The sequence below is a fragment of the Chiloscyllium plagiosum genome, chromosome 31, assembly GCF_004010195.1.
Source record: "Chiloscyllium plagiosum isolate BGI_BamShark_2017 chromosome 31, ASM401019v2, whole genome shotgun sequence".
Lineage (NCBI taxonomy): Eukaryota > Metazoa > Chordata > Chondrichthyes > Orectolobiformes > Hemiscylliidae > Chiloscyllium > Chiloscyllium plagiosum.
The window spans coordinates 38,046,051-38,062,847 of record NC_057740.1 but is presented as its reverse complement, the minus strand read 5'-3'; the positions used below and the strand labels follow the sequence as shown (position 1 = coordinate 38,062,847).

The 16,797-nt window shown below is 43.7% G+C and overlaps 1 protein-coding gene across 7 annotated transcripts in view; it reads right to left on the bottom strand.

Moving 5' to 3' along the window:
- arhgef18b (rho/rac guanine nucleotide exchange factor (GEF) 18b) overlaps positions 1-16,797 on the bottom strand; it is a 202,642-nt gene that overhangs the window by 140,655 nt on the left and 45,190 nt on the right. The window contains exon 1 of one of the 7 annotated variants that reach the window (XM_043721415.1): positions 14,151-14,190. The exons of the other annotated variants lie outside the window; for them this stretch is intronic. Within the exon in view, the coding sequence (XP_043577350.1) occupies positions 14,151-14,175 (25 nt within the window). The 5' untranslated portion in view covers positions 14,176-14,190. Of the gene's footprint in view, positions 1-14,150; positions 14,191-16,797 lie in introns of those variants that run through there. 7 annotated transcript variants of the gene reach the window in all.

The window sequence follows — 16,797 nt, the reverse complement described above, 5'->3', positions numbered from 1 at the left end:
ATTCAGTACGGTCATGGCTTATCATGCAGCTCAGTCTCCTGTTCCCGTAGCCCTAAGAACTACATCTACCTCCTTCCTGAAAACATTCAATGTTTTGCCCTCAAAAGTATCGTAGGACATTGACCACATGATCGCTCAAATAAGAAGGTTTTAAGGAGTTTCTAATAGTTTGAAAGGGAGGTAGAGATGTAGAGAGGTATCGCAGGAATTGCTGAGACTGGAGCCTCCAAGCAGAGGAACACAGGTCTGGCAATGATGGAGCAATGGAAATTGTGGATGGACAAGATTTCCACATTGGAGGAGGCCACATGGGTTTGTGAATGGCGGTGGTCAGGAGGTGTGAAGCCATGAAGGGATTTGAACAGAGGATATAATTTTCAAGTGCTGAAAGTCTAATGGGAGAGATTGGGACCATTAACGTAGTTTGGGATTATTCTGGGCAGAGATGACACAGATAACAATGAGCTGAATGGCATCACAAGCCTTTTAGTTTCAAGGAACACCACTTGAGTGAGACTATATACTAGGAAACGACAGCCATCAATCACTCCTGAATGTTGTTCTACTTTTTTCCAAATGCAACTGAAATGGTTAAAAACGATCTGGGATTAAATCTTTTTGGAGCCAAAGCTTTAGCTTTGAGGCTGATACATTTTGCTCTGCATTGAAATCTCTTTACAAGGAACTGCTTCAAACTGCCTGTTGGCAGCAGCTGAAAAACCACAGAGAGCCAACTCAGAGCATAGGTCATATAGCAGTGTTAGTGGTTGGATCAACTTCCATCAAGCATTGGACAGAACAGTCCGTTCTTTGAACAAGGTGTCCAGAAATTTCAAAATTGGACATCAATTAATTTTAAACTATTAATTAACTTTTAAAAGTCCACTTTCTGCAGTGAAAGTCTGTCTGATAGACTTCACTTACTGCATCTTTCACAAAGTACTGTACGGCCAATGATATACACAACAGCAGTATTTTACATAAGAAATCACACAAGCTGCATGTGATGTAATCCCATTATGGAGACATCCCTGCAAGGTGACCAAGACTGAGAAATGAATGTTTAAGGATAATCGACATCTAAGAACGTAATGAAAAAGATGCAAACACGTTGATGTGGTACTGATGATAAAGAACGGGATCAGGGATCAGTACATCAATGAAAAAGAATCTTTAGGCTAGAAGAAAGAGACTTAAAATCTATTTGGTGGCCTATAAACAGCAGTGAGTAGCAAAAAAAACTGCAGATGCTGTGAATTAGAAACAAAAATAGAAATTGCTGGAAAAGCTCAGCAGGTCTTCAGGGTCACTCGACACAAGATGTTAACTCTGATTTTTCTCCACAGATACTGCCAAACCTACTGAGCTTTTCGAGCAATTTCTATTTTTGTTTCAAACATTAGGTATTGTTGTTTATAGGCGACCAAACAATAGTTGTAATGTAAGGCAAGGTAGTTAGGGAGTTATCAGGAAGTTAGAGCTCATGTGGCACACCTGGCAGCATCCTCACTCTGAGCCAGGAGAATTGGTTCAACTCCTATCTGCTCTAGAGGTGAGTAATACCATTTCTGAATGGGTTGATTTGTAAATGTGTATATTAGGAAGTTAGAGATACAAGCAACAATGCAGCAAACATTGGGTTTCAATCCCTGTATAGACTGGGTAAACCTGATGAGCACCAATACTGTGTAGGATGAAATCCTGGAATGTGTACGTGGTACCAGGGCAGAATGTTGGTAAATCCATGATGTAACAGAATATTGTATATCTAGTATTATGCAATGAGAAAGGGTTAATAAATAATCTTGTTGCAAATGAATCTTTTGGCAAGAGTGACCATAATATGAAAAAGGTTTCCATTATGTTTGAAAATGATGTCATTCAATCTGACACTAGGGTTATAAAGTAGATTAGGTTCCCTACAGTGTGGAAACAGGCCTTTCGGCCCTACCAGTCCACACCGACCCTCCGAAGAGTAACCCACCCAGACTCACTTCCCTCTGACTAATGCATCTAACACTACGGGCAATTTAGAATGGCCAATTCACCTGAACTGCACATCCTTGGACTGTGGGAGGAAACCCGCGCAGACACAGGGAATCTTAACAAAGGAAACAATGAAGGCATAAGGCACATGTTGCTTGTGGTGATCTGGGAAAATATATTAAAACACTAGCATTAACATTAGTATCTAGCATGATACTATTCAGAAAATGGCTCGTATTGTGAAGAATTAATACATAGCTTACAATGAACATACATTCCTTTAAGGGACAAAAGCTAACCTGAAAAGTGAGTCAGCATGGCTAATGAAGGATTGTATTAGATCAAAGGTCAAGGTTTTTAAAGTTATCCAAAAAAGCAGTAAGCCTGAGAATTGGGAGCATTTTAGAATTCAGCAAATGAAAACCAAAAATTGATTCAGAAAGGGAGAATAGAATATTAATCTAAATTAGCAAGAAATGTAATAAATGCATTGCAAAAGCCTTCACAGATATCTAAAAAGGAAAAGATTTATTGGGTTTAGAAAAGACTAGAGAAGACAACAGTGGGCACATTAAAAACAGGAATAGGAGAATTTATCATGGGAAATGGCAGAGAAACTAAATAATTATTTTGTTTCTGTTTTCGAGAAGATACAAGAAATCTCCCAGAAACAATAGAGATCCAAGAAACTATTGAGAATGAGGAATTGATAAAAAAAAATTGAGTCAGGTCAATGGGACCGAAAGTTGACAAATCCCAGGGACCAACTGTTCATATCCCAGAGTGCTGTAAGTGGTACCTACAGAGATGGTGAATAAGTTGCAGATCATCATTTGAAATTACTTTGATTGTGAAATGGTGCCTGTAGATCGAAAACATAGCTCCATTGTTTAAGAGAGATGGGAAGAAATGGATAGTTGGGAATTACAGACTTGCTAACCTGACATCAGCAGTAAGAGGTTGTTAGAATCTATCATAAAGGATATGTTAACTGAACACCCAGAAAATAATGATCTGATTGAAATAACATGGATCTATGAAAAGGAAATCATCTTGAACAAGTCTGTTCCTGTTTTTTGAGGATATTACAAAACCCCTAATAAGGTTCAGAAGGTTTTCAATAGCACCCCCACAAAGGGGGGTGGAGGGGATGGTGGGGAAGGTGTAACAAACAATATTTCAGCACAAGGAACACGTGGTAAGCTGTGAAACCAACTCCGCAGAGCTGGCCTCATGCTCAGGATGCCAGAGTTCTGACTGTCGAAGCAAATCATCTTCACCCAGCTCAAGGAGGACACTCGAATGAAAGGAGAACAAAAGAAGCCTTTCAATTACTGCCAACTACTCTCAAGAAATGGAATATAGATGTCAACGCAAGCAAAACTTTGTTCAGAAGGAACCGACTTGGAGGAAACTCCTGTAAGAAGGAACACAATCCTGTTCTTACAATTGTCAATTAACTTGTACACTGAAATCTCACATAAGCAGAACTGTGATATGGCCAAGTAATCTATTTTAGTGCTGTTGCTTGATCAATGAATGTTAGAATTAGAATTAGAATCAGGTTTATTGTCACATGTACTCAATGAGGGCAGTGAAAAGTTTACAAAGACACCACTTATGGCACCATCTTAGGTACAAAAGAACCCGGCTACAGGATCTCAGGAATAAATTAGAAAACAAAATATAAAGTTCAGCATTACAGTCCTTCACATCATTTTTGGTACAAGGTATCTAGGTACAGAACCTTGGGAACAAATTAGAAAATGTAAAGAAATAAAAAGTTCAGCATTACAATCATAGAGTCATAGAGATGTACAGCATGGAGACAGACCCTTCAGTCTAACTCGTCCATGTCGAGCAGATATTCTTCATTAATCTAATTCCATTTGCCATCATATGACCCATATCCCTCTAAACCCTTCCTGTTCGTGTACCCAGTCCTTCAAACAGACCACACCAGGCCTCATCTCCAGACCATAGTTAAGAGTGTGTTGCTGGAAAAGCACAGCATCTGAGGAGTAGGTCAAGCAGCATCTGAGGAGTAGGAAAATCGAAGAGCCCTTCATCAGGAATGCCTGAAGTATCGATTCTCCTACTCCTCGGATGCTGCCTGACCTGCTGTGCTTTTCCAGCAACACATTCTCAACTCTGATCTCCAGCATCTGCAGACCTCATGTCTCCTCACCTCCAGACCATGCCAGGCCTCACCTCCAGACCGCAGCAGGCCTCACCTCCAGACAATTCCAGGTCTACCAAAGCCAGGAGTCCTCAACCTGGGAACTGCCACCACTGCTGCCGATACTAAGTAAAACTGCTTTCCTTAAAAATAGCACACCGGGGGGTCTTACACACCCAACTGAGAGGGCAGGTGGGGCACTAGTTTAATCTCTAAGTGAAAAGGTGGCACTTATGACATTGCGGCACTCCACAGAATCTCAGTGAGAGTATCAGCTGGATTTTACATTCACTTTTCATGGTATTTGGATCCACAATTTCTGTCCCAGGTGTAAGTAAGTCGGCATGGTGGCCTAGTAGTTAACACTGCTGCCTCACGAAGACCTGGGTTCAATTGTGCCCTTGAGTGACTGTCTGTGTGGAGTTTGCACATTCTCCCCGTGTCTGTATGGGTTTCCATTGGGTGTTCCGGTTTCCTCCCCTATTCAAGGGATGTGCAGGTTCGGTGGATTAGCCATGCTAAATTGCCCCATAGTTTTCAGGGATATGCAGGCTAGGTGGATTAGTCATGGGGAGGTACAGGGAAGGGTGGGTCTGGGTGGGATGCTGTTTGGAGGGTTGGTGTGGGCTGAATGCCCAGCTTCCACACTGCAGGGATTCATTGTCAGGCTTTTTGTGTTTTGTTCCCTATAGAGTTTGTGAAGGGGGGGCAGGGGAATGGCTGACCAGAGTAAAATTTGTTGCCCATCCTTAATTGTTTCTGAGATGGTGCTGGTGATTTGCCACATTCTTGAGTTCTGTGTGAATGAGGTCAATAACCCAGAGCCCCAGGTTAATGTCCTGAGGACTAGAGTCCGAATCCCACTATGGCAAATGCTTCCATTTAGTATGGAATACAAAGCTGGCCTCACAGCGACCGTGTAGCTCCTGGTAATTGTTGTAAACACCCATCTCTTCCATTCATGTCCTTTTAAGGGAGGAAACCTGCCATTCTTACCCAGTCTGATCTGTATGTGACTCCAGACCCACAGCAATGTGATCAACTGGCCTCTGAGAAATTAGGGATGGGAAATAAATGCTGGCCCAGCCAGTGGTGCCCATATCCTGCGAATGAGTGTAAAACATAATGAGAAAGGAAAGGGAGATTGAAGAACCAGCTCTTCAGCTTCCAAACATTGTGGTGGTGTAAATGTTACCTAAAAAGACTTTGGTGAGCAGCAAGGATTACCCTGCTTTCAAGCAGGAAAATTAAATCACTGCCAATCTCAAATTACCACAGCAACGGAGCAATTAGAGTGAGACAGTCTTTCCCCGTTACAGGCAGTGTAACCAGTCACAGTGTTATGCTTGGCGCCTGACACGAGACAGAGTTTGACACATGACGTGGGCTTAATGCCTCCCTCAGCACTAGAAGGTTCAGACAATATTTTTCCTGAACACTAAATGATTCCTCAAATGGAAACATTTTCAGCTCAGTCCGTTCCTGTTGCTGTGACAGTAGGAACCAGGGAAATGCTTTTACAGATTCCAGATCTATCAGAAACTCGCAGCAGAAGGGAAATCTGATGGCAAGCACACAGAGCTGGCCAAACCTGGACTGCGTTTCAAGCTACCCAGCAGGTATACAAGGGGAGTCTTCCAGGGAAAAGGACTGAAGTGATACAGGAGGGGAGTTGAGGTAGGAAACCTCACAATCTTTAAAAATTACGTGGATGAGGGCTTGAAATGGCCTAACATTCGTGACCATGGGCCTAGTGTGGGAATTGGGAGTAGTGTAGATTTACTATAGCTTTCATTGGTGTAGATTCAATGGGATGAAGGGCCTCTTCTGGACTGAATGATTCTATAATTCTGTGATTCGAGCAGCAACTATGTCTGGATGGAGCTTGTGTGGACACAACACCGGCCTATTGGTCAATGTTTACTGTGTTAGTACCTCAGAGTGAAGGTGATGCTTGTACATGTCAAGAACATGTGTGTGTGTGGAGTATTTTAGCATGGGGTGGAGTGGAAACTGCTGCTCTCTACTCTTCCCACCCACCATTGAGTATCAGTGTGTAAATCCTTCAATCTGTTTGGTGTAACCTCTGCGGCTATCAAGTCCTGGAGTAGAATTTAAACCCAGGGCTTCTGGCCCAGAGGTACGGACAACACTCCTGCACCACAAGATCCCAACAAACTGCAATGTAAGAACATACAAGATTGGAGGATGAAGAAGTCAAACAGCTCTATGAGCTTACTTTGGTCTTCTTTTAGGTCATGGTTGAACATGGGTAGCATGGTGGTTAGCACTTTTGTCTCCACAGTGCTAGGGACCCGGGTTCGATCCCAGACTTGGGTGACTTTGCATGTTCTCTGCATGGGTTTTCTCAGGTGCTCCAGTTTCCTCCCACAGTCCAAAGATGTGCTGGTCATGCTATGTTGCCCATAGTGTACAGAGATATGCAGGCGAAGTGGGTTAGCCATGGTAAGTGTGGTGTTATGAGGATAGGGTGTGAGTGGGTCTGGGTTGGTGCTGATTCAATGGGCCAAATGACCTCTTTCCTCACAGTATGTGGAAAGAGGATTTTATGTTTCTAACATCACTAAATGTATCCACCGATTGTGTAGGAATGGAGAGATACAAAGGATCAAGCAGGAAAGTGACATTAACACACCAGCCACCAACTGCACCACTGGAGGTGTCAGCTCAGGGATAAGATAGTCAACTGAAGCCCAGTCCAGTCTGTTGTCTTAGACCTATGCTTAAGGTCACACTGTGCTGTTCCGAAGAAGAGTAGGGGAGTTCCCTCCAGCATCCAGGCCGATATTTATCCGCCACTCTGACCATCATTACAGAAATCCATTACCTGGCTATTCTCACACAGCAATAATGAAAGCAAAAATCTGAAAGCAAGATCGGAAGTGCCATAGAGCCTCCGGGGAACAGTCATACAAGAATATTAAAATATTGAAATATCTCCTTAAATTGTCCTTCCCACACGCTGCTGAATTTCTCTAGCACTTTCTGCTTTCATGTCATTGTCACGGTGCTATTTGTGGGATCTTGCTGTGTTGAATTGTCTTCTATGTTTCGTACAGTACAGCGGTGACCGAAATTGCAGTGTGTTGGTGGTAAAGTGCTTTGGAATGTCTTGAACATGAAAACAGTGCTCTTTAAATTCAAATCTTTCTTTTTTCATCAAAGCCACAGGTAAGGGACTGAAAACACTCCTATAAAAATAGTCTCATTGTTTCAAATGTAAACTTCATTAAATTTATTATTTTATTTTATTAAAATGTGGAATGATTTTGCAGTTTAAGTGATGTTCCATATATATGATACCCAGTAAGTTATCATTTAACTGAACGGTATGCATTTCAATAAAACAAAGAACTGCAGATGCTGGAAACCTGAAACAAAAACAGAAATTGCTGAAGAAACTCAGCAGGTCTGGCAGCATCTGTGAAGAGAGAAATCAGTGGCTGAAGAAGGGTCACTAGACTCAAAACATTAACTCTGTTTCTCTCTCCACAGATGCTGCCAGAACTGCTGAATTTCTCCAGAAATTTCTGGTTTTATTGCATTTGAATCCCTGCTGAAAATACAGCTTTGTCCAAAACAGTAATTGGTTTTGATCCTATTTCCCCAGGACTTTTGACAGATATTTTTCTTCCTATGCCTTCTAATTTTAAACAAAAAAAACCCACTTAAATTAAAATCTGGAATTAAAAATTAAAAACACTGTTTGCTAAATCGACATTAAAAACTCCAGTTAAAGAATATTGCACCTCATTGTTTATTCAAATAAAAAAGGCATTAGATTATTCTTTTCCCTTTAGCCACGGAAATGTGTTTTAAGTCGCAACATCTGAAGTCCATTGTAAAATGTTCTAGAAAATAACATTTCTTAGAGATTTTGTAAGTCCTTCAGTTGTCAAGATCTCAGTGAGAAAAGCCACACAGTCCAGAATCAGACCGACAGTTAGGTTCCTCTTTTACCAATGCTTCCTGGCATATGGTGACATGTGTCAATACATATTTCACCGTAAGTCTCACAACCTCTCCACATCCTGTCACATGGTAAACAAGACTCTCAATCTTAGTCCCTATGAATAGATTTGCAGGATGATAAATCAAATCGAGATTGGTAGAAAGATGGTGGTTAAGTCTCAGGATGACTAAGCCAATGGCTCTGAGGACATGCATTCGGATGGGAATGGATGGAATGTATATACAATTCAGTATATCTGAATCTGAAAGCTAGTCTCAATAATGGTGGCCCTGAACTATTGTCAATTGTTGCAAAAACTCATCTGGTTCGCTGATGCCCTTGAGAGAAAGAAATCTGCCATCCTCACCTTGTCTGACCTCCATGCGACTCCAGACCAACAGCAATGGGGTTGACCCTTAGCTGCCCTCTGCAATGGCCTCAGCAAGACTCTCAGTCCAAGAATAGTTAGGGATGGGCAACAAATTTCAGTGACACCCACATCTCATGTAAGAATAAAATCATTAATTTGAATGATGTGCTGCTGGTCAGAATAGGTGATAAAAATCTATCTCCACTCATGGACTCATTGAAGACAAGAGGGAACAGATTTAAGGTCATTAAAAAAAAAAGCAATAGAGACACAAGCAACAAGTGGATGGGATTAGTCCAGAGCTCACAGCCTGAGTGGGTGGTGGAGGTGGGTTTAATTAAGACATTCATGGCTTACTTTCTGAAACGAAAAAAACGTGCAGGGTTACAGGAGACAGGCAGGGGAATGGCACAAGATATGTTGCTCATTTAGGAGGCTGGCACAGATTCAATGGGCTAAACGGCCTCCGTCAGGTTGGCCTGGACAATTTCCGACAGTTTCATGGCCACCACTATTGAGACTAACTTTCAAATCCACATTTTCTGAACTTCACCAGTTGCCATCTGAATGCATGTTCTCACAGCCACTGGATTACCCATCTCTCTACCAACCTCAACGTAACGTGCAACAATCCTGTTATTCAGCCACGGGAGTGAGGGACCACGTTTCACTCACTCTGTCACCAAATGCTGAGGGACTGGACAGAGGATAAATGCTTGATTTCTCCATTACTCCAACATTTCTGATCCATTTTTATGTGTTCTCATTTTTCTGTTCTTGTCTATCCCAATCCATCTCTGAGCTGCTCCTTATCTGGACCACAGGTCGATTTGATGCCTTTTTAGGATTCATTGCATCTGGTTAAGCTCCAAGCTGAAAATCTCCTCTCCCCATTCCCACCCTCAATCACTTCCTCCCTGTGTAAGTTACATTAAAGTTAATTTAAATTAAGTTCCAAAAAAAAGGAGAGAGAGATCACTTGCCAAGTAGTGACTCAACATTTTAAAACATATTTCCAAGCCTCGATCAGCCAGAGCTCAGAACAGTCCACTGCTGAAAGTTTGGTTTGGGTTTTACGGAGAAATTTAGCCAGGGCTAAACTCTGAGATTGTCAGTCAATCCCTCTGACCATTTGATTGTTAACATGCAGCTTTGGAACCCTCCAAAGAGTAATATCCACTCCTTCTTCCTCCCACCACCTCCTCCTCTGCTCTGTTTCCATCACTCCATCATTACTCGCAACCCTAGATCCAAATATATACAGAATGCTTTGACTGACGTCACCTCAGATGCTTCAAAGACCAAACTTCTCTCAACAGCTTCCAAAGTTAGATCCACCGAGGAGACCTGTTGCTTAAACCGCCCATTTATCAAAGTAGCATCTTTGAACAGTGTCCAGCATGTTTAAAAAAAAACGAAAAGCTGTCTTTTTTTCCCCACTCTCAGGGCTGAAGCCTGAAGGAGAACACTCTCCACTCACACAACAGGGCACCGCACATGCTCTGAAGAAGGTTCCCTGTGAAAGGAATTAGGATCTGGGTCCTAACTGAGTGTCTGTGAATGGAGAAAAAAAATAAAGACCTGCAGATGCTGGAGATCTGAAACAAAAACAGAAATTGCTGGAGAAACTCAGCAGGTCTGGCAGCATCTGCAGAGAGACAAGCAGAGATAACGTTTTCAGGCCCAGTGGCTGAAGGAGGGTCATACCAGAGTCATATAGCACAGAAACAGACCCTTTGGTCCAACTCATTCACACCAACCAGGTTTCTCTAACTAAACTAGTTCCATTTGCCTGCATTTGGCCCAAATCCCTCTAAATGTTTCCTCTTCATGTGCCTGTCTAAATGTCATTTAGATGTTGTAACTGTATCTGCATCTCTGGCAGATTATTCCACATACAAACCACCCTCTGCAAGAAAAAGTTGCCCCCTCAGGGCCCTTTAAATATTTTTCCACTCACCTTAAAAATACTCCCCCACCCTGGGAAAAGACCTTTGCTAGTCAGCTTATCCATGCCCTTCATGATTTTATAAACCACTATAAGGTAACCCCTCAGCCTCCTACATTCCAGTGAATAAAGTCTGACCCTATCCTTATAACTCAAACCCTCTAGTCCTGTAACATCCTGGTAAATCTTTTCTGTATCCTCTCCAGTTAATAATAATATCCTTCCTATCGCAGGGTGACCAGAACTGCACAGAGTACTTCACAAGTGGCCTCACCAAAATCCTGTACAACCTCAACATGACATCCCAATTCCCATACTCAGTGGTCTGAGCAATGAAGGCAAGCATGCTAAACACCTTCTTAACCACCCGTCACACAAATTTCAAAGAATTATACACCTGAACACCCTATGCATGAGATAAACAAGCAATCGGCGATAAAAACGGAATATGCTATAAATACTCAGCAGGTCAGGAAGCTTCTGCAGGGGAAAATGCAAGTTGACCTGCTGAAGAGATTCCAGTGTTTTCGGTTTATTTAGCAGCCTTACACTAATGAATGTGCTTGTGTCTACAGGCACCAACTGCGATAATAATCAGTCTAATTTGCCTTTTATGGTTCCCTTCGTCTCTCTGACTCAATGAGCTGACTCTGCGCGGAGTGAAGTCTAATATATATCACTGGATTGAACTGATTTGAAACAGCGCCCACTCTAATCAGCTGGCAAAGTCCTCTTCCATTCCACACCTCCATCTGACACATGTGTAGCCAGCTGCAGAGCGTCCGAACAGTATAAGTTTCAAACGTTAACACACACACACAGCATGGCCAATTTCAGATGTGCACTGCAGAGAGAGCCGGCTGTGTAATTATTTACAAAGTGAAGAAGTTTTTCGTTTGAACCTGTCACGATTATGGTTGTCAACACTCCAGGCTGGCCCTGAAGGTTAGGGATTGAAGATACAGGGGAGAGCAGCTCGGGGAGAGAACACTGCACAGAGTATCTGTTCATTAATCATCTACATCTTGCTGTTGTCACGATTATGGTTGTCAACACTCCAGGCTGGCCCTGAAGGTTAGGGATTGAAGATACAGGGGAGAGCAGCTCGGGGAGAGAACAAAATAATCAGAGCATGAAACGAAGTGAACCAGTGCATTTACTCTCTCCATTGTGCATCAGAATGATCACACTTTAGTTCCCACTATATCAGCCATGGGGTGGGGTAGGGTGAGGGGTCAGATGCTGCTACACTGAGTGGAGCAACTGGAAACAGTGAGGCAATGGGCAGAGAGTCAGAAATGTAGTTTGACCTTTGACACTGGAGTACAGCACTGCACAGAGTATCTGTTCATTAATCATCTACATCTTGCTGTGCACATGCTGGTAACTGCATTCAGGGGAAGATGGTGGTGCCCTCGTAATATCTCCGAGTTCGTGATCCGGAACCCCAGGCTAACGTTCTTGGGACATGGGATTGAATCGCACCATGCCACATGGTGAAATTGGAATTCATTCAACAAATCTGGAACTTTATAAGATATGCGGCATAATGGCAATCATATCACCATCACTGATTGTGGGAAAAACCCATCTAGCATTGCTAATGCCTTTTAGGGAAGGACATCTGCCATCCTTACCTGGTCTGGCCTACATGTGACTCCAGACCCACAGTAATGTGGTTGACACTGTTCACTGCCCTCTGGGCAATAAATGCTGGCCTAGCCAGCGATGCCCACTTCCCATATGGGAACAAAAAGCTTTCTGCTTTATGTCACTGTCTACACTTCAAAAAAGGCACTCAGTTGGTTGCAAAGCACATTGGTGTGACAGGTGCTATACTAATTCAACTCTGTCTCCTTATTGGCGTGGCACTAAGGAGAATTTCCAAGTACACAAATATTGTGACTTTGCCAGCATCAGGGATAGTTGCATGCTCTCCCAATGATGGTCTGTTGTCAAGGAGTTTCCATCTAACATCTGTGGGGTTCAGTTTGATCCCACAATATTTGGAGGTAGGTAGGTATGCTGGCGTACCTCTGGATTATTTGGCGTACTTGCAGAAACAGAAAGATCTTTAACCCCTCAGCAGGCTGGAACTTTAACTCAGGCCTGGATATCACCCCCTTCAGAGCTCAGGGCATGGTCTATAAGCCTCATCTTGTTGGCCAAGTAAATGGTCAAAGATATACAACACTGACTAAGGGCGAGAGAACAGGCCAGCACCCTCCCCCTCACCCCTCCTGAGCAGGGCTGGCAGCGATGTGGGGGTGGGGTTTGCATGCCCTCAACAGTCTCCTCCTCCACATCCCCAGTTCCCCCAACCCTCTCTGTTCCAAAGGGGCATAACGGTTGCAGAAACTGAATGAGTAAGATCATATGAAATTTTGGGAAAAATTGCATTGCAAATACAGGAAAGAGCATATGTATGGGGCCTGGGGCATGGCTGGTTAGAGACATCAACAACTTGGGTTCAATTCCCGCACTGGCTGAGGTGCCCATGAAGGACTCTCCTTCTCAACCTCTCGCCTCTCCTGAAGTGTGGTGATCCTCAGCTTAAACCAGCACTATGCTACATCTCTCTCTCTCTGTCTAACCACCAAGCAGCTCTATGATCTGTTAGGACTGTAACATGGAGGTGCTGGTGTTGAACTGGGGTGGACAAAGTCACATGACACCAGGTTATCGTCCAACAGGTTTATTCAAAATCACAAGCTTTCACAGCACTGCTCCACTACACCGGATGAAGGAGCAGTGCTCCGAAATTTTGCAATTTTGAATAAACCTGTTGGACTATAACCTAGTGTCGTGTGACTTCTGACTTTGTTAGGACGATGATGAGTTTATATGTAATCAGTGCATGTGGATGTGTACACGTGTGTAAATCTTTCATCCCCACTGTGGAAGTTCATTCCCATTTTTGGTCGTTTCATGAATCGTTCATTCAGGGTTTTTCTTTGCCACCCCTCCCCACCCCACTGTTGATGGGTTGTTGGCAAACGGTTACACAGATCGCCATCTTGCATGACATGACATGACCGGACTGGCTCCCGCGTGTGAAACCCGAGTCTGCACGAGCAGCAGCGAGGATGGTGTCGTTTCAAAAGCAAGACTTATTACACAGTCACGCCACACAACCCTGAGGTCAGATTGTCAACACTTGTGGGACAGGAAGCAAAGAAGAGGAACCAGCTGAACGCGGGGTCCAACATGAAGCCGTAACTCTGCAACTTGGAACCTGACGTCACATTATTGGCATCTTATCAGAAAGCACAACTGTCCAACCCAGTAACACCGAGGGGATTTTGCTTTTAGAGTCCCTACATTGTGGCCCAATAAGTCCACACCAACTCTCTAAAGAGCATTCAACACAGATATCACCCTACCCTATCCCTACATTTCCCATGGCTAACATACACAACCCTGGTCACTACGGGCAATTTAGCAAGGCCAACCGACCGAACCTTCACCTTTTTGGACTGTGGGAGTAAACTGGAGCACCTGGAGGAAATCCGCACAGCCACGTGGAGAATGTGCAAACTCCACACAGAGGCTGAAATTGAACCTGGCAGTGCTAACCACAGAACCCAATTTGTGTTTGAAGGGGAACGTGGGTGGGGTCACATTGGTGCGTGTCCACAGGATTGTGAGCCCAACCAAAGTGGCTCAAAGATGAAAAAGTTCCAGAGCCACTGACCTTTGTCATTGATGCCAGCCCACATTCAGTCAGACTCGGTGAGCAGGAGCACGAGTTGCTTTATTCCCCCATCTTTTTATTCAGGTATGAGATGAGGGCATGACTGGCTAGACCAACATTTATTGCCCATCCCTAATTGCCCAGAGGGCATTTAGGAGTTGACCACATTGCTGCAGTCTGGGCTCACATGCAGGTCGGACCAGCTGTTTCCTTCCCTAAAGGACATTAGTGAGCCAGATGGGTTTTTCCTGACAAAGGATTCTTGGTCATCACTTAAATTCTTAATTCCAGATTTTTATTGAATTCAAATTCGACCATGTCTGGATTCAAACTGGGGTCCCCAGGACATTACCTGGGTCACTGGATTAGCAGACCAGCGATAATACCACTAGACCATCACCTCCCCTTCCGAACTTCCCACTGCCATCAGCTGATAAAAGAAAGAAAGAATCGGTCTTTAGGTAGCACCTTTCTGCAGCTCCAGATGTTCCCCAACTCTTCACAACCAACGAGACAGTTCTTAAAGTGCTGTTCCTGCAGTAATGTATATAGAGCTAACCTTGCACAGAAAGGGTCATCGGCAGCTTAGATTGTGCATTTCAGGGCCAGAACTAATCTTTAACTTGTACACACTGCTATAGAGCCCTTATTAATTGTTCTTGTAATCTTGAAAACATCAATGACATGTTCACCAAACTTGTTCCAAAGTAAACAATCTCAACCGTCTTCATGTTTCGCAGTCCTGAGACATGAAGTCATTTCAGTTGCTCCCCTCTGAAGACTAGTATTATTGTCCCTGTCATTAAGGGGCTGTGTCCTCGGGGCCCCACCATGAAAGCAGTCACAAATTCCTGCTCAGCTCGCCGGCATCATTCTGTGGACTATTCTTTCCAAACCAGGAATCTCCTCTTTGGGAAACTCCACAACATTATCTCCCATCCTTGTCAACAACTGCATTTCTTCTACTAGCCAATGTCTCACATGGAGACACACTACTTCCTCACCCTGCTCTCACACCTGATTCGAAGGGGAGCCACCCCCCATCCCAAAGACTGGCCCCTCAAAACTTGGCATCATTCAAAATCCTTCATTCTAACCTGCTCCAAGTCCTGTTCACCCATCTCCCCTGTGCTCACTGACCTACACTGTTGTGGTCTCAATTTTAGCTTCTCATCGTTGTTTTCAAATGATCTCACCTCCTCCCTATCTCCTTCAGGCTCCTGTGCTCCTCCAGTTCTGGCCTTGTGCAGACGCCTCTTTGTAATTGCTCCACCTTTCTGCTTTCAGCAGCTGATGCTCCAATCATGAAATCTCTGCCTCTTCACCAATAAGACCATAAGACGTAGGAGCAGTAATTAGGCCATTAAGCCCATCGAGTCTGCTCCGCCATTCATACATGGCTGATAAGTTTCTCAACCCCATTCTTCTGTTTCTCCCCTTGATTCTCAAGAACCTATCTATCTCAGTCTTAAGTATACTCAGAGACAGGCAATGGCCTTGTGGTATTGTCGTTGGACAGTTAATCCAGAAACCCAGATAATGTTCTGGGGACCCAGGTTCGAATCCTGCCACGGCAGATGATGGAATTTGAATTCAATAAAAAAATTAAGAGCCTAATAATCATTGTCAATTGTTGTAAAAATCCATCTGGTTCACTAATGTCCTTGAGGAAAGGAATCTGCCATCCTTACCTGGTATGGCCCACATGTGACTCCAGACCAACAGCAATGTGGTTTACTCTCAACTGTCCTCTGGGCAATTAGGAAGGGGCAATAAATGCTGCCTAGAGAGTGACACCATCATCCTGTGAATAAATAAAACAAACTCAGTGACCTGGCCTCCACAGCCTTCTGTGGCAGTGAATTCCAAAGATTCCCCACTCTCTGGCTGAAGAAGTTTCTCCTTATCTCCGTTCGAAAAGGTCTTTCCTTTACTCCAGGGCTGTGCCCTCAGTTCTGCGTCTTTTCTACCAATGGAAACATCTACCCAACATCCACACTGTCCAGGCCATTCAGTAGTCCTCTCCTAACTTTTAAGATGCTCCTTTAAACCTAACGATTTGACCATGCTTTGGTCACCTGCCCTGGTATCTCCATCTTTGGTTTGCTGCTCAACTCAATTTGATAGCATGAGTCGCCATAAACATTTCCTTCTGTTAAAAGCTTAACAGTAAACTGTTGTTGCTATAAGACTAAAATAAATGCCACATCATCAAAAATGTATGATCAAATTCATGTTCCACCCTTATTGAAAATGCAAGGATTAGACTGGTGATGTAATCGAGAAGACTGGTCCTAGATTCTCTGGAGACTGGGAAAACAAGGGATGATCTCATTGAGTAATCTTGGAGGCCCGGGAAGGGTGGATACGAAGAGGCTGGACAGGCTTGAATTTACAGCCATCATCTTAGATTAGCAGATCGGCCTTTTCAAACTGGGATGAGGAGCAACCTCTCTGCTCAGAAGGTTGTAAAGCTGTGGAGCTCTCTCACCCAGAGAGCGGTGAATGCTCTGTCACAGAGTACGTTCAAGACGACAGGACCAGTCAACGTTGGGACTCACAGGGAGCAGGTTCCAAACGTTTTCCCTGCCCTGACCCTTGAGCTGAGGCTTGGAAATTGTCACAAATTCCCAGTGGGAATTGTGAG